Source organism: Talpa occidentalis, unplaced genomic scaffold, assembly GCF_014898055.3.
Source record: "Talpa occidentalis isolate TD23 unplaced genomic scaffold, MPIMG_talOcc4v2.1 talOcc4.8, whole genome shotgun sequence".
Lineage (NCBI taxonomy): Eukaryota > Metazoa > Chordata > Mammalia > Eulipotyphla > Talpidae > Talpa > Talpa occidentalis.
In genome coordinates, this window is record NW_023605194.1 from 71,136,707 (window position 1) to 71,154,772 (window position 18,066).

Consider the following 18,066-nt stretch of genomic DNA (forward strand, 5'->3'; position numbering starts at 1 on the left):
ACTCAGACATAGGAGCACATCACTGACACGTATGCTCATCCACGGGTGGCACGTCTGTATTGGCACTAGGGGTTCATAAAAATATAAGAGATCTAGAGGGACAGACATCAGAGAAACAGAATTTGGGGTGATGAAGACTTTTGCCTGAAAAGACTAGCCAAAAAAACTACAATTGCATGATGTTAATAGCAGCATTTTTTGTAGATGACACCCCTCCCAATTCCAGTTTAAAGGGCACAATTCATTGGTTTTCAATATATCCACAGAGTTGGGTGACCATGAGCGCCATTATTCTAGAACATTCCCATCCCCCCCAAGAAGACAGGGGACCACTCGCAGCAGCCCCCGCCCTTCACTCTCAGATCCAGCAGGCACTGCTCTGCACCATCTCCTGGGACCTTGTGCGTGGGCAACACACACACTATGGACCATGCGGACGGGGCCTTGCTGTCTGGCTCCCGGGGTTGAGCGCCGCCACAGCAATCCACGTCCAGCCCACTGACGGATGACTTTGTTTAACCGCTCATCAGCTGATGATACTTGAGCTGTCTACACTTGGTGCCATGATGAAAAACGCTGCCAGGAACTTCCGCCTGCAAGTTCTGTACAAACATACGTTTTCAGTGCTCTTGGGCGTACATGTAGGAGGGGGAAGGCGGGGTCATCTGGTAACTCTGTGTTTGACTTTTTGAAAGACTGTCAAACTGCTTCTCAAGTGGCTGCACCACCCACCAGCCACACACTAGGGAACCCATTTCTCTGCGTCCCCAAGAACATTTGTGATTTTCTGTTTTTAAGATGCTCTTTAGTCAAGCATTCAGATGAGGGCCATTGAGTGCTCTTGGAATTCTTTTTGGTTTATTTTTCCCCTAGAAGTTACTAAAGAAATAAAAAGTCAGCTGTAAGAGAGTAAATAAAAATGTCACTATTTGCAGATGGTGTGGCTGTCTAAATTGGAAACCCAACAGCAGCGATATGGCTGGGGGCAGGATCAATATCCAAAGCCATACTCAGGCTCCATTTATCACAGCTACAGAGATGCTGGGTGCCTGGACCCAACAACAGACATGTAGGAACTTCACAGGGATATGTTTAAAGCTTTACTGAGCAGCATCAAGCAAATACAAAGGTGCCCAGGTTTAAGAACAAGAAATTTCAGTTCCATGCGAGCTCCCGTTGATGTGAAAATTCAGTTTAATTCCCATTAAAAATTCAAAAGAACTTTTTGAGAAACTAGAAAAATTGATTCCAAAATTTATGTGCAAAATTAAAGGCCAGCAATCACCATGTCATCAGAGAAAAAGAAAAACAAGGGACTCTGTCCTAAAAGAAAATAAGAATCCCAAAGCTCTAACACCTAGAACAGAGAGGCCTGTTAAGGATGGACAGGTTGGTCAGCAGAACAGAAAAGGCCAGGAACGACCCACGCGCACACCAGCACCTGATCTCCAATGCAACATCCATGACATAAGCTGGAAAAGAGACCATCTACGCAGTAAATGGTGCTGGGAGAACTGGAAAGGCCCCACATAAAACAGGGAGGTCAGATTACTCGCTGACATCACCCACAAAAATAAATTCCAGATGGATAAAAGAGTTAGATCTCAGACCTGTGACAATACAATACACACACTAAAACACTGACCATACAATCCATGGTACGAACAAGGCATTTCTGATGACTCGACCCCCATGGCAAGGGAGTTAGTGCCAAAAATAAATGCCTGGGGCCACAGCATTAAAACACTTCTATACAGAAAGAAAATACTAGATGATTGGACAGACGCCCCACTGAATGGAAGAAACATACACCTGATAAGGGACTAATACCCAACGCATATTTTAAAAACTCATTCAACTCAACATTAAAAAACAATCCGTTAACATGTGGCAGCAGACAACGCACCGGAGGATCCCAGACGACAGACGCAGGAAAAGTGTTCCCGTCACTTGGGCAAGAGACAGGATCATAGCCTCTCCTGCCTGTGAGGGTAGCGCGTGCTAAACAGGCCTCCACCGGGTGCGAAGAGGACTCAGAGAACATGGGGCACCGTGGGGTGGGGGCAGAGCAGCCACTGTGGAGGAATGCCTTGCAGCACCTCACAGAACCCAACACAGGAACACCCCGTGACAGCACCCCGTGGTGTCCGTCCACAGACATGGAACTACCGACACCCCACGGCCACGGCGGTCACGGCGGCAGCGTCTGCAGCAGCCACAACAGGAGGCAGCCTGAACCTCCTCCCAGGGATGCTGATCAGAGCCACGGCCCCACACCTGGGAGTGCCACACGGCCCAAGGACAGACAGACAAGGCAGCTGCCTGCACAGTGGGGGTCTGGGAGACTGCAGGTGAAGCCTCGTCAATGGTAAAAGCAAACATCGGCCATTGATAACGCTTGAAATGAAATTTTGTCATCATTTATCTCTATTGAGTGGTTTTTCTCACGAAACGCACTGCTGTTATCCCATCTGTACTGTCCGCTTCAGCACAGGAGGACAAGGGACACAGGGCGAACTGCAGACTCACAGTCACAGAGGAGAGGAGGCAGCAAGGCCGGCAGCCCTGCTTCAGTCTGTCCCTGCCACACCGCCGCCTTCTGGACACTCCTCCCTGCCCACCACAGCAAGGCCGCAGCAGACACCCAATGTTGTCAAACCAAGAAACAGCAGAGAAACCTTGTTTAGAAGGAGAAGGACGGGAGTGGTTGAGAGCAGGAAAGCCAGGAGCTGGGAGGGAAAGCGGCTGCTCTGGGGAGCGGTGGTCCAGGCTCGTGCCTGCAGAGCCTCATCACTGCCCAGACCCCCTGCACTTTGTGGAGGGGACCAGCTCCCGCACGCCACAGACCTCAGGGCCATCAGTCACTCCTGAGGCACCATCGGACCCCTCGTTGTTCTGCTGACAGATCGTCAAGCCCCACCCTACAAACGGCAGTTCGTGAAAAAGTGACTGAAAACCCTGCTTTACTCCCACAAGAGGCCTCCCGTCGAGATCTCTGACAACTCCATGGTCCTTGCAAATTAACTGTGAAGATGGTGAACTCCTTGAGGAAACAGGCCCTTGCGCCCCGACACGTACTCTGGGTCACCCAGTGCTGTGCTCAGCCATCTCTGCCTGTGCTACCTCCCCAGGCTGGCAGAGGACCCACCGACCCAACCCTGGCCCCCCGAAGAGCAGCACCAGGGAGGAAGGCCACCCCAGTTAAGCCTTGCCCCCACCACCAGCAATGCCAAGTCTACACTGTCGTGGCCTCTCTGCACCAGCTCCCAGGTCTAGGAGCTTTCCCATGGGTCCCCTGCCTCCTCCACCACCACCATAGGCTGCTTTACCTGGCGAGACCCCCACTGCCTACATAATCCTGGTGGCACCTGCAGCGTCCAGGCCTGAGCCCGCTGCCCTAAAGTCCACATGCAGCCTGGGGCCACTCTTCCTTTACCTCCTTGGGTGAGACTCCAGCTCCTCCTCTGTGTCCTGCTACTCCCCTGTCAGCGCCCCTGGGTGTCCAGCCTCACTCCCACATGTGCTTCTTCCTGCTCTGAAGCCACAACCCTGCTGGGCCCCCCTCAAGCCCCTGGTCACATGGCATCAGCCTCAGCAATTTGGTTATCTGGACACACCCACACTCACCCCCGCTGGGCTCTGGGGTCTCCCAGTATTGACAACCATCTAGAACGTTCCACACATGCTGTTCCTACAGCCCCAGGCTAGATGCACAGAAGAGCCGGAGCTGTCTTACTGACACGAGGACCCAGTGCCTGACCCGTGCCTGGCACTCGGCCACCCACTGAACATATCAAATAGACAAGAATCCGTGGACGCCTGGGAGGGGACGTAGCTCCACCCTCCTGCACACCAGCAGGCCTGCCAGGGCGCTGGGCCCACAACCAGGTGGCTCCAGCCCACCGCACCCCCTTCACTAACCCCAGCCCCCAGCCTCACCGCCTGCACAGAGGAGTAACTGTGTTGGGAGGGAGAAGACACGACCAAAAGCCAGAGAAACCAACTGACGGGAAACAAACCTATGAGAAAAGGTAGCGCTGCCTACAGCGCCGGGCCGGACATGGAGCACACCTCCGGGGAGAGCTCCTCCGCGCCACGCAGTCACAGCCCAGGCTCCCGCGGGACAGAGTATCCCCTTTTGCACTGGCGCAGGGTCCCCGCTCCCTGGGAAGGGGGTGATGCCATCAGCTCCAATGAGGCCACGGCAGCAGCGGGCACAGCCAGGGACCCCTCCCAAGCGGGCACTGTCTGGCCTGTGCCGGGCACCATCCGCAGTCATCCTTGCTCCTGCTGCGAAGGGCAGGCCGTGGGTGCTGGTGGCCCATGTCTCCAGCACAGACGGGGGGCACAGGACACCTGCCTTCCTTCCCCACACACTCCATTTTGCGATAAATTTCTGCAGACTCGGTGGGTCCTGATTACAGCAGAATCAGGGCTGGAGGCCATGGACGCGGAGGGGAGGCAGGTCTTTGGTGGGTCTCCCAAGGCCGGCACCCGCAGGCACACAGGCTGCGGGTGCCAAGCTCACTCACAAGGGAAGGACGGTGAGGCCCCAAGCTTCTCGCTGCCCCGCTGCCAGACAGAGGCCACAGACACGTCAGCTGCAGCTCACCCTCTGCAGAGCTGGGGGCACCTGTCTCCAGGGGCACAGCGCACTTGCAAGAGCAGGAACCTGCAGAGTCTCTCACGATTACGTAAGAACGGTTCTGACTCAGCAGCCCCGCTTTCCAGAACCTACCTAAAAATAACCCTTCCATGAGGGGTGGCAACACCAGCACCTGGGTGCTCCCAGCGTGATCTTAATGGCCAACTTTTAAAAAAGTGATTTCCACTGCTAGGAATGAGCGAGCCCACGGACGTCGCAGGCGGGGGCACAGGCGCGAGCGAGAGGCCTGCCTGCCACAGGGCCCAGCCTGGCCTGACAGACCAGACAGACTCTAGTAGCAGAGAAGAGTGATGACATCCAGGGGCCTGCAGGCATAGCTGTGCACAGAGCGGGCCCTTCTGGACACCCTGGTGGGTAGCTAGCACAGAGGCTGAACGGTGTGGAGCCCACCTGGACTACAGCTCCCTCTCTGGGTATGTCTGAAAGCTCTGCAAGGGCAAAGAAGGGAACCCTAACTTGAGATCTCAGTCCACCCCCGGCACCACCCCCACCTGTGGGGATGGAAGTACGCGCGCCCAGTCCGGGGCGGCTCCCTCTTGCAGCCACACAAAGCCTGCTGCACCTGCTCCTCTGCCTCCCACCGGCAGGCCCTCAGGGCTTCTCAGTTTTCCTTTCTTGAAATGCCCACCAGCCACTCAGAACAGAGCTGAGGCTCAGGCCCAGCCCAGCCAGGACTGCCTGCCCAGGGCGTTGCTCCTGGCACAGCTCCACTCTCTTCTCAGCAGAGATGCCCCACATGCTGCTCAGGATTGGGGAGAGGAGCCGGGCTGCCTCCCAGAGTGCCAGAGTCACAACAGCAAGCGGGGCAAAGCTGCTCCAGGGCCAGGAGGAGAGCGGGTAGGTACAGGGGGAAGGGGACAGGCTCCAGGGTATGGAAGCCCACTCTCCGGTACCCACAGCCCCGCCAGAGCCAGGATGGGAGCTGAGGCCCCGAGCAAAGCGCTGAAGGTGGCGGTTCCTCACCCAGTGTGAGAGGGAGGTGAGCATGGCTATCTTTGAGGCAGAGGGGAGCAGCACCTGCAGCTGGGAGAGTCCTCATCCAGCCAGATGTCCCAGGAGACCAGAACCAGCCTTTGCCAGGAAAGCTGCTGGGTACTGGGCCTTGGGTGGTGGCCACAGCCTCACCAGCGCCTTGAAGGCCAGACACGGTGCCTGAGAGCTCCAGGAGAGTCTGACCCTCAGCAGACGCAGGCACAGGCTCATCTGGGGAGAAGTGGTCACAGCCGGCTGGTAAGTGGCCCCACGCAGGGCAGTGGCGGGGGGGGGGCCTCACACCGGGACATGGGGGACATTGTACCAGCAGGCAGAGGCACTGACCGGCCACGGGCCAGTGCATACCTCCTGCACACGGAGCCACAGACCCGCTGTGTCCTCCCCGGGACCCACACACAGCAGCTCCAGGGATTCAGAAGGGACCGATGCCAGCCCCACGGTGCTCCCTTCCACTTTCTCTCCCGGGTGGCGTGTCAAGAACCGCACTGCCCCATCCCTGTGCCTCAGAGTGGTGTCATGGGCTTGGTGCCCCGGTGGCAGCTCTCCAGGTCAAGGTGAGACACTGATTTATGCCAGATAAGGGGCCAGAGCTCAGCCAGCAAAGCATCACAGCCTGACTTGCATTTGCAAGAGCGTGGAGCAAGCCTGCTGGGGAGCAGCAGCTGCGCAGCAAGACCGGACAGCGACCGGCGCACGGGCAGCCGCCTGGCAAGGAGAACAGAGCCTCGCCTCGGGTGGACAGAAACAGCGGAGCGGAGAGAACCTGCAGCAAGTGTGGAAGCAAAGAGGATGAGGCAGACGTGGAACGACTCATCAGCTAGTACTCGAGCCCTTGGGAGGGCAGGGGCAGGCCGGGCTCATGCAACGCAGCCATCCACGCCAGGTGTGGGGGCTGCGGTTCACTAGGACATCCAGGGAGACACCTGGTAACGAGCTTGATGCCGAGCAGGGACTCGGGTCAGCTCCAAGCTGGGCTTATCCACACGAGCCGCACTTAAAACAGCCGTTGGTGAAATCGGACAGGGGTGGGGGGGGAGCGTGGCAGTCCAGGCTCAAGCCCCAGGGTGTCCCAGGACTCAGCATGTGAGAGAAGAAGCCAAGTGGGCATAGCAGGAGGCTGGTGGTGAGGAAAGCAAGGACGCCCCAGAGTCAGGACGCTGACGCCGGACCCATCTTCTTTGACCTTCCCACCTCAGCTCTGTGAAAGGCAGAAGCTCTCAAGATGTGGGCGTTGTTCTGAGAACACTCAGTAATTTGAACTGGGTCACCCATGAGGTCGGGACACGGCCAGAAGGCAGCAGGGAACAGAGACGATCCCCCGACAGGGCTGCCTGCAAGGCGTTTAGGAAGTGTAACCACAGATTTAAAGTCCATAGAAATCAGAGGGACATGAAAAGGAGAGGAGCCTGGGCAAGGCGTGCGCTGGGGCTCACCGCCGGGCTGGGAGCATCGGGCACAGCCCCTGGGGCATGGACCCATTGCGCACAGCCAGGCATTTTAGGCTCCTCTTCTGCTGTCTCTGTTCTCGACTTCTGATTCCGCCTCCTCTGTCCTCGGTCTTTTGCTGTCCAATCAAACACATTCTGGGTTTTAAAGTTTTAGTGGGACAAGAAAATAACTATAAAATCAAAGCATTCATGGTAACTCTGGATAGTATCTAATATAGAGGAACAATGGGGGGCGGGGCGCACCCTCGCTCATTTCAGAGAAAAGGCAACAAATCCCAATCCTAAATTTGAAATTCAGGGAAGTGACTTCAACCTTCTCCTTCGTGGGGCCAGAAGAAAGGCAGAAACCGTCATCAAGGAAGGAGACTGGAAGTGCAGTGACACTCGGATGACCAGTCACACAAAGGCCCCTAGGAGGTGGCAACAGCGTTTCCCAGCCTGCCAGGAGCTGAGTTAAGATCTGCTGGAGTCCTCGGTGAGGGTGGTACTAGGAAGGCACTGGCCCCAGGCCCCGGGGGCATCTGTAAGGGAGATCCCCGGATGGCTGGACTCGGCCCTGCGGCTGGGAGAGGGCGGAGCATGAGGAAGCTCTGGCCTCTGCCCTCACCGCGGCCAGTTCCCTAGAGTCCACCCGAGACCCTTCCGACTGCAGCTCCCCTCGGAGGGGCTCCCACTCCTGGCAGCCTCAAGGAGCCCCCGTGCCCCTCAGCTCGTCCGCGGGAAGAAGGCTGACCTGCCAGCAGCGCAAAGGCCCTTGTGGCTGCTGCACTGGCTCCGCGATCTCTACTGGACGGCGAGGGAGGTCCGGGAAACCCCGCGGAGAGCCCCTCCTGAAAGGGCCTGAGCAGACTCTCCACTCAGCGCTCCCGGGCTTGATGCCCAACAGCTGGATGCCAGGCCTGTCGGCCCATCCCAACGACGCACAAAGGGACAGCCCTCCACGCCCACCGAGACGCGAACCCCAGGAAGCGCCTCGGGCGCCTTGGCCCAGGACCCCCAGAACGCAGCCGCCTGCCCCCTCCGCGGGCTGCTTCCGGCTCACCTCTCCTGATGCAGATCAGCTCGTGCACGCCGCAGGCCCTCTCACCACCTGCGGGGGGGAAAACGGGCAGAAGTTAAGGCAGCAAACTGCTGAGGTAGGCCGAGAGCCGCCGCCCGCCAGCTCTGGAAACGGCTCGGCCATACTTTGCCCCTTCTTGTCTATGAACTCGAAGCCCGAGTAGGATAACCCGACGTTCAGAATCTTCCTGGACCCACAAATCAACACCCTGTGAAGTCTGAGTCCGAAGATGCGTCACTGGGGCCTGTGGGTTTTACTGTGACAGCCAGCGCCCTGGCCGTGGAAATGCCCCGGCCCTCACCCCTCAAGTCCCGGCCCTCCCCCTACGCCCCTTGCCCTCGCCCCAAGGCCCTGCCCTCGCCCAGGCCTCGTCCCAACGCCCCGCCCCCTCGCCCTGACGCCTCACCCCCTCGCTGCCCTGCCCCCTCACCCCTTGCCACCCGGGCCCCAGGGCCTGTGGAAGGGGACGCGGCGGGGGGCAGGGCTGAGCTCTGAGCTGTCTCGGGGCTGAGCTCCCGAGACACAGGCCAGTGGCCACGGAATGGCCCACCCCTGGGAGGTGCTGACTGAGTGTGGCCACACGCGAGAAACGACGACCCTTTCCCCTCCAGTCCTCCAGCAGCAGCCCCCCACATCTTTAATAAGAAAAAATGTGTGAATAGAACGATGATCAAAACTAACAAGTTTCACCCAAAACTTACTTTGTCATAATTGCTATCAAATTTATAAGCATAACGTTATTTACTCATTACGACAGGATCATTTTCTTCACTCTGAAACATAACTTCACCACTTCAAATGAACATAAGCTGAAAAAATGTACAGTGCTCTCTGTGCATAGATCTAATGATGCTGTGAATTACACTTAAACTTTGTGCAAGACAATATTAGACAATTTAATCACTTCAGCTCACTATAGAAACTTATTATGAGCAATTAAAACTGAAATATCATACAGCAGTGAGAAACAAAAACCATGGTATCCATTAACAAAAAATAGGTCATCTGGGAAAAAAGCAGAAAGCGAGTATTTCCACCTCTAAAGTAGGTTAGACCATGTTCTAACCTGTCACAACAATGCCCTTGCTTCCTCACCACAGACAACACAGACTAGGCCCTGGTTACCAGCAAGCGAAACACCAATGGATGGTTCTAGAGGAATTACTGCTCAGCAAATGTTAGTGTGAAAACACAGGCCTCATTCATTAAACTGTCCCCCAGAGTACCCGTGACCATGGGGGAGCTGCCTCCTGCTCCACCTCTGGTCTCCACAGCCTTCCACTGAGAAGGCACCAAAATGACCGGACAGAGGACATCTGCTAACTTCTAAGGAGAAACTCTTTTCAGGAAACAGACTCATGTAAAAACAATCACAGAACAGAATGGAGAGAGAGGCTATTGCTGATGCTTTCACCAGCTGCTTAGAAATGGTCACAGCATTAAGGCTGTGTTCTAGGAGGAAGCTCTTGTGCCTCATCTGCGTTACGATGTAGCTCATGAAACAAGCTTCTCAGGGCATGTAACCATAGCTGCACTTGCCAAATATATATATGCCATATATATATGGCAAATATATATATATATTACATCATTTTTCATTTTTGTACAATGGATGCATTTTCATCTTGGTTATAGTCCCTGTGAAATTCCCACCATCCATTCACCCGTGAACCATCACCATGGTCCCCTGTGCTCTTCCCACCCTTGTTTTGACCTCAACATCATAAAGGCCATATATGACAAGCCCACAGCCAGTATTCTCAATGGTGAAAAGCTGAAAGCATTTCCCTTAAGATCTGGAATAATGGGCCTCCCCTGATGGCACAGGCGGTTGAGCACCGTGCTGTGAGGATGTCCGCAGCCTCTGCAGCACCAGTTCCATCCTGGCTGACTGGCGAGGGTCCCACAGGGCACAGCAGACCTCTCCTGTCGTGCCCGCTGCTCCCCTCAGCAGTGTGTTTTGTCAGTCTGCCTGTTCTGTTCCCCACTCTGTCTCTGATGAATCCTCTCACCCTCCCGCGCATCTGGTCTGTACCCCGGTTCTTGTGTAAATGAATAAATAAATCTTAAAAAAAAAAAAAGTATCTAGAACAAGACAAGGATGTCCACTCTCACCACTGCTTTCAATATAATACTGGAAGTCCTAGCCAGAGCAATAAGACAAGAGAAAGACATACAAGGAATCCCCCATATTTAATGTAAGTCAGCTCCACATCTAATCTTAAATCGATCCGTTTTTACAGTAGTTACAAAAGTAACGATAAAAGCTTTGATGTTCTAAGACTTTACTCCAAACTGCAGAAAGACAATGAAAGCTTGCACCCGCTTTTAAGCATATTCAATTTATCTACAGCAAGGGAGAGAATCTCACGAATAAAAAGTCAAATAGTTACTATAGCTTAAATTTAGAGTAACTTATAATTGTCACAGTGTCAAAGTGTGCACAAAGTGACACAGCTAGAAGATGCCAGTCAGGCTGTGCTTGGCTGTGCTGATGCTCATCCAAATATCCTTGCCCACAGGAAGAGCCACTGATGGGCGCGTGGATCTCAGCCTCGTGGCGACTCCCTGTGACATCAAGATAAATTCCAGGGGCCTCCCTGGTGGTGCAGCGGGTTGAGCACAGCGCTATGAAGCTGTCCGCAGCCTCTGCAGCGTGGGTTCAATTCCCAGCCGGCCAGGGAGAGTCCCACATGGCACGACAGACCTCTTCTGTTGCACCTGCTGCTCCCCTCAGCAGTGCTTTTGATCCTGTTCTGCTCCCTGTTCTGCTCCCCGCTCTGTCTCTGGTGAATTCTCTCACCTTCCCATGCCTCTAGCCTGTACCCCATCTACTGTATAAATAAAAAATAATCTAAAAAAATTTAAAAAAAAAAGGATAATTCCAGGGCCTCCCTGATGGCGCAGGCAGTTGAGCGCAGTACTGTGAAGCTGTCCACGGCCTCTGCAGCACTGACTGGTTCGATCCCAGCTGGCCAGGGAGATACCCACATGGCAAGCAGACCTCTCTTGTCTCCCTGCTGCTCTCGTCAGCAGTGTATTTCAGTCAGTCTGCCTGTTCTGTCCCTCGCTCTGTCTCTGGTGAGTCCTCTCATCCTCCCACACATCTGGCCTGTCCCCTGGTTCTTGTATAAATAAATAATAAAATCTAAAAAAAGAAAGAAAGATAAATTTCAGGCAATGAAAGGAAATGGGGGGAGGGAACTTTACTTTTAAAACAGCAAAAGAAGAAACAAAAAAATTAAACCCACTTTATTATCAGACATTGCAATCAATAACTCCTTTACCCGTGATCCTTTAGAAGGCCAGGACTGCAATGAGGAAACGTGCATCTTAATGTCCACCCTAGGCGTGACAAGGCTTACTCTCCCATCAGTCACGGAGTGTACACGTGCTATTATGTCTATTTTTTAATCTCAAAGCATTGCCAAGAGAAAAACCAGATGGTAGCGGTGGTGAGTGGCGGCTACATGCAGGGTTGGCTGATTCTGAAAACAGCCTGGAGGCGTGGGTGTGGCCTTCCTTTTTTAATTTCCGTTTCATCGAGGTAAAGTTAGCAGATGATGCTTGTAAGGTATGTAAGGAAACATCCTGGTGACCTGCATATAATCAGGTGTGTAGGGGAATGAAGTGTTTCCTTGAGGTACTTGACAAACTGCACTGCATGAGGTGAAGGGGACAGTGTGTTGACTCGACACAGTCAGATGCTGTCGCATGGCCCCACCAGCAGGGCTCAGACCATCGCGTGTCACAGAGCTGTCACCCTCCTTCGTAGTGGGAGCAAGTAAGGCCTGGTGTCTTAGCAACGTGGAAGCTTCTGTGGCAGGACTAGAGTCTAAAATCGAAACCCTATGCAAAGGCTCCCCAGGCTTTTACCCCTCAACGGGCCACAGGCCCGTGGCCTGGAATGGCATCGCCCCCCTCCCAGCCCTGGTGCTGCAGTGTCTTCACAAGTTTGGCTCTTTCAGGTTCTACGCTGAAGTGCTGCTATTAAGGACTTGTCTTTCTTGGACTTTTCTCACTGAACATAATGACCTCGTGGTCATGGTCAGCCATATTGGCACAAATGGCAGGGTTTCCTTCTTCCCCCCAGCTCAGTATTTCACACACACACACACACACACACACACACACACACACACACACCCCACATCTTCTTTTTCCACTGGCTGACACTTCGGTCAGCTCCACATCTTGGCTATAGTGAGAAATGCTGCAGTGGACAGAGTGCAGACACTTCTCTGAGATACTATTTTCGTTCCCTTTGAACATTTCCTCTCCAGGAGCAGGACAGCTAGACCACACATTTTTGAGGACCCTCCAGATTTCCATAATATTTGAACCAGTTTGGGTGAATGGTATGTAAAGTGATCAACCAGTCAATCTCTTTAGAAAGACATGAGTCTTCCACTGGAATGAATACTCACCCCAAAAATGAATTCTCACATTTTTCATACATCAAAATTATGCCAAACACATACTAATAAAGACTTGGCCATCATCTCAGATTGACAGACTATAAGAGGCTGGACCTCAGAAATAAAGTTGTGTGGCTCATAATAAACAAACCAAGGCAATAAAGATTCAGGAATGTCGCCCACGATCAAAAGTCGATTGTCACAAAAAAAAATACCTAGAACAGCAAATTGCATCTAAGAGAAAGTAAAAATAGATTTTTCTTCATTTTTATGAAAATCATAAAATTGTTTTCTAATGCCTTAGCATGATTTAATAGAAGTGTATTTCTCAAACTATTCTTGGAGGTAATACTAGGGTGGCTCCTGAAATATCCATCTCAGCAAAATGGAAACAAGAGATAGATAGAAAATGACATGTTTATTCACAGTCATCGTTTCCCTCAGGCAAACCCTGGTAGGCAAGTCATGGGAACTGGCACACTCGTCTACGACGCAGATGCAAGGAACAGAGAGGAAGTAGACTTGGGGCCACAAGTGTGCACATGTGTGTATGTGTGTACGTGTGTGCGTGCAAGTTCGCCTGAGTCACAGAGTACATGCCTGAGACCTGAGGCTGTTTGTCAAGGTGGTGGGGGCACTCGTGGTAAGGTCTGGACTCTCCCACACATCTGCGGAGGGAAAGTGGCTGTGATGTGTTCCCATCAAAGCGCACCCACTGAAGGAGGACTTGCTTTCCAACAGATCTGAGAAACCTTTTAAAATCCCTTTAAAGTCCTAAAATAAAGTCCTTTTTCCCTATGTTTATTTTGACCATTAACCTAATGATTTACAGATTCTGTTTACTTCTTCTCAAACACAGCAACACAACTTTAGAATCATCTTAAATTCCGTCTCCTCTAAAGCTGCGTGTAATCGCCGCTTTCACTCCACTGGCTGGCCTGTGCAGATCACCGCTGCGACAGCTGCTCCAAGAGCAGACGCTTACGCTGTGCCTGAGAAGCACAAAACTGTAAACATCCCCTATTAACACTGCCAACTCCTCCAACCATGGGAAGCCACTCCGCTCCATCACTGACCTCCAGCACTCGTTCTTTGCCTACTTAAGCCATCCAAGGGCTCACACCACTGTGGCTGCAACTCCACACTCCTGTTTCTGATGAGCCAGACTTGCGCCCGAGAGCCAGCAGGCACCGTGTGTGCAAACAGGCACCGTGTGTGCAAACTGTTGCCTGTGACCTCCACTTTGAAGTGGAGATGTCCACTAAGGGCATCTGTAAAGGCGGGATAAGAAGTGCAGGGGAGAGGGCCTCCCTGGTGGCACAGGGGTTAATACGCAACTATGAAGCAATCCACAGCCACTGCAGCACACGTTTGATTCCCTGCCGGCCAGGGAGAAACCCACATGGCGGGACAGACCTCTCCTGACTCGCCCGCTGCTCCCCTCAGCAGTGTACTTCGGTCTGCCTGTTCTGTTCCCTGCTCTGTCTCTGGTGAATCCTCTCACCATCCCCCATCTCTGGCCTGTACCCCAATTCTTGTATAAAAATAAATAAATCTTTAAAAAAAAGAAGACGTGCAGGGGAGAAAGGAGGTTTGCCCTATGCTGTGCTGGCGGCTCACAGGCGCTGCGGGGCAGTGCAGGGTCGGGGGAAGGCCACTGTGATAAAGCAGGCATCTGCTAGGCCCAAGAAGGGATCCTGAGCATGCACTTGCTGTCTGCGGTGGAAATCAGGGACACCTGTGTGGGTGCCCAGCATGCGCACTCCCTCTGTGTTTCTCATGAGAAGGCTATGAACCTTAAAGGACTCCTAGATGTGTGCCCCCTGGGGCCAGCAGAGCCAGCAGCCCTGCTTCTCCACGGCACCAGTCACCACGCTGGGGCACCCCCTTCTAGGTGAGTATTCCAAAATAGACGTGAATCTCGTGCTTCTTGTCCTCTTTTTAGAATTTTGCTTTTAAAAAAAAAAAAAAACCTTCCAGGCCCCAGCCCCCCAGGAGCTCTCCTCCCAAACGCACTTCCTTTCGCCCCTGCTGTGCTCCACGCTTCTCCCAGTTAAAATAGTCTGAACAGCCCTTTCTATACTTACCCACAGACTCATCTTAGTCTATTTATTTCTCTCCTAAGCAGCCTTCACTTTAAGACACATGTTCGCCCCCATGCCAGCGCCCCGTGAGAGAACCATGGGTGTCGCTCTTCACAGCAGACCCTGGAGTGGCCCCCCCACGGGGCTGGGAAGGGGTCACTGTGGGCCTGTGGCTTGACTTGATCATCGCTCACGAGGCATACATTTTCTCCTCAAAAGACTTAGTCAACTTACTGTTCACAGATGTTATCCTTCGTCCCACCTTTGAGCCACTTTTTCATCAGTTTTCTAGCTGTGCTTTTGCTATTCTGAGCTCATTCAGGTCACACCCTCAAGCCTCAACTATGTGTATGCCCTGAGTGTCCTGCCAGCTCAAATTTTCCAGTGAACTGGAACACCTGTGGCTTTGACTACTGCCCTGCGAGCTTTTCAGCTACTAACATGTGTGATTGTACTAGTAAGTTCAGAATGATGAGACAACGCTCACCACAGTAACCTCTGCACTTGATGCAGACACCCCTGGGCCAACTCAACACAATCCCATAAAGGTGCAAAGATCTTGTGAAGATAATATGGATCCCGGAAGTCTGATTTTCAATAAATTCCTAATGACAGTGATTTCCTCCTTCTAAAAAATGTAAATCAAGGGTTTCCATTTCTGAGGCTTCCATGTAGATTCCCTGAACGCACATCATCCTTTTCCTCAGAGCTTGGACTGCAGCTGCACTTATGGTCATTTTGTTCAATCTCGCATTAATCTCTACAAGCCCCTTCATGTCAGGGATTAAGCAGCTGAGGGGAGGAGGGCATGAAGTCAGCTAAACAGAAATGAAATCCAGGAAGCCCAGTGTCTGTGCAGGTCTAACTCTGCTCAGAAAGCAGGAACTGGGCCTCCCTGGTGATGCAAGGGGTTAAGACACAACCTATGAAGCTGTCTGCAGCCTCTGTAGCATGAGTTTGATCCCCCAGTTGGCCAAGGAGCAACCCACATGGCGCAGCAGACTTCTCCTGTCTCCCCGCTGCTCCCCTCAGCAGTGTACTTCAGTCAATCTGCCTTTTCTGTTCCCCACTCTGACTCTGGTGAATCCTGTCACCTTCCCACACACACACCTCTGGCCTGTACCCCAGCTCTTGTATGCATAAATAAATCTTTAAAAAAAGAGAAAAAGAAAGCAGGAACTGACGGCTCTAGCGACAACTGTCTAACCCTGCAGGAGAGCTTCACTCTGCCTTCAACCTGCATTCACCATTACATATGAACACGATCTAAAAAGACGAAAAAGCGAGCACTCCTGATACAGCTGTCTCTCCAGCCTTCTCTGCTTCCTTCTACTGTCGCTTAGTGAGTCAGACAAGCAAACTTGGAAAGCTTTGAAGCACCTGAGGAGGTATCCGAAGGCTCGACCCAACAGGCAAGCGTGAACGTGAAGGTCTCCCTGTCAGGCACATCACTGGCAAAACAGGATATGAATCCTCCAAAACATCGTGCTCAGCAAACGGGCTTGGAGCGCAAGGTGTGACCTTGGAACAGTGTCACCCCTCTACGCAGAGCAGGTGTGACAACCACAATGCAGGGGAGGAGTGTGACTGCTCCCTCCAGACCTATCACACAGCCCCATCACCAGCTTGAAGTCCATATTTCAAATGGTTTTTGAAAGTCCAAATTCTGCCTTGAAAATCATGGAGTCACAACATCTCAGAATGGGCCTGATGGTTCCAAAGCCCATGGTAAACTACAAGGGGCAGCAAAAAGCACACACTTCTCCTCCAATTTACCCTTCTTTTTCAATTAAATAATGCTAACCAGAAAGCTTAAGTAAAGATAATATCTAGCAAGTTAACCACAAAGCTGATTTCTTTTTTAATTTCCACCAAACATTGTGCAGAGAATCTTCTGATATTCTCATGGAAGAGACAGAAAAACGTGGACAGGGTGAAGTAAGGGGAAAGGCCAGATCTCTGCAGAGCAGCTTTATCCTGAGGTTTCAAATAATTCAGATTTGCGTTTTGGAAAGACAAAGCAACAGTTTGGAAAGAAACTGAAGACTGGAGATAAGAAGACGAGTCTTAAAAATTAGTGCAAGTCTCGTCACGAGAGATCTGAGAACAAACTCACATGTGCGAGGCACCAAGCACCCCAGATCCATCCGAGATGCAGACTCGGCAGGACTTGGCCATTAGCAGGATGGGGGCAGTAGGGACGAATAGAGACAGGGTTGATTTCCAGGTTTCTCACTCAACTGTCTGGTTACAACACGCCACTCAGATGGTGCATTTGCATGGAGTAGGGGGCGTAGGAGCTGGCAGTGACAACGATTTCAGTTTAGGACATTCTGAACGTCCCAAGCTAAACATTCTGGGTCTCTATGGGAATTCCAAGATACCTAACTATGCTTAGGAGCTGTAAATTAGGACAATTCTGTGTACTTTGAATTTATGAATCATGGATGATAATTAATTGCTCCAGAAAACAGAAGGAGGACAAGTAGATGGATAGAAGTTAGTGAGTGGCAGGTTTTGGTAAAATACAGCTGGGCAATGGCTGCCATCCATGAGGACACCGTGCGGAACCCCCGGCAACCATTCAAGTCTACAGCGAGCACACTCTGTATTGTGATACTGCACAAAGCCTACAGAGCACAACAATAAAGAAGACGTTATTTTCGAGGAATTTATGGTCGCAGTGGGAGACACACATAAGCAAGTGACTCCAGCACCTTCGGCGTGCACCCCTGGAGCAGCGTGTCTACAGCAGAGAGCACAATCAGAATCAAGAACACCAGGTCAAGCCCTGGAGGGAAGACGGAGAAGCAAGTCTAAGAATGGACAAGAACTTCAAGCCAGGAAAGAGCCAGCGGAGTCGGACTGGACAGGCAGCTGGAGGAGAGCGTGCTGGGTGACAGTGACCAGGCTTGATGGCCAAAGGGTGACTGTCACCTGCGGTCATCAGGGCTCTAGGGTGGCAAGAACTCTGTGCCTGCTCTTAATATCCCCGAGTACTTTCAAACTGAGCCTGGACCTCAGAGAGGGGGCATCTTCATCTCTGCCGGGACAGTGTGAGCGCAGAGTCACTGCTCTGTCGGGGTGTGCCTGGGCGTGGACGAGCAGGGTTCTGTCTGACACAGGAGATGTGTGACTGCTTAAGACTATAAAACACCGGTTTTTCAGAGGCAGAAAAGAAAGTAACCCTTAGTACTTAAAAGTCTAAACTCAGGGTTAAAAACATGAGGGCAAAGCTGGTAAGGGTAGAGTCAGACAAGCAATCTGTTGTTCTATTCAAAACATGGTCAGCTGTGTGCAGCACTGAGGCCATGAGCTAAAAAATCTGAGTGAAAGAGCCTGGTTTGGGTCAATTACCATCTCCTCCTTGCCAAGATGAGGTTCCAAAAAGACCATT

The 18,066-nt window shown here is 52.3% G+C and overlaps 1 protein-coding gene across 1 annotated transcript in view; it reads right to left on the minus strand.

Annotated features, from left to right (window-relative positions):
• Nucleotides 1-18,066, minus strand: part of SYT14 (synaptotagmin 14) — a 190,894-nt gene that overhangs the window by 169,665 nt on the left and 3,163 nt on the right. The window contains exon 2 of the mRNA XM_054689957.1: nucleotides 8,150-8,197. Coding sequence (XP_054545932.1) covers nucleotides 8,150-8,197 — 48 coding nt within the window. The remainder of the gene's footprint in view (nucleotides 1-8,149; nucleotides 8,198-18,066) is intronic.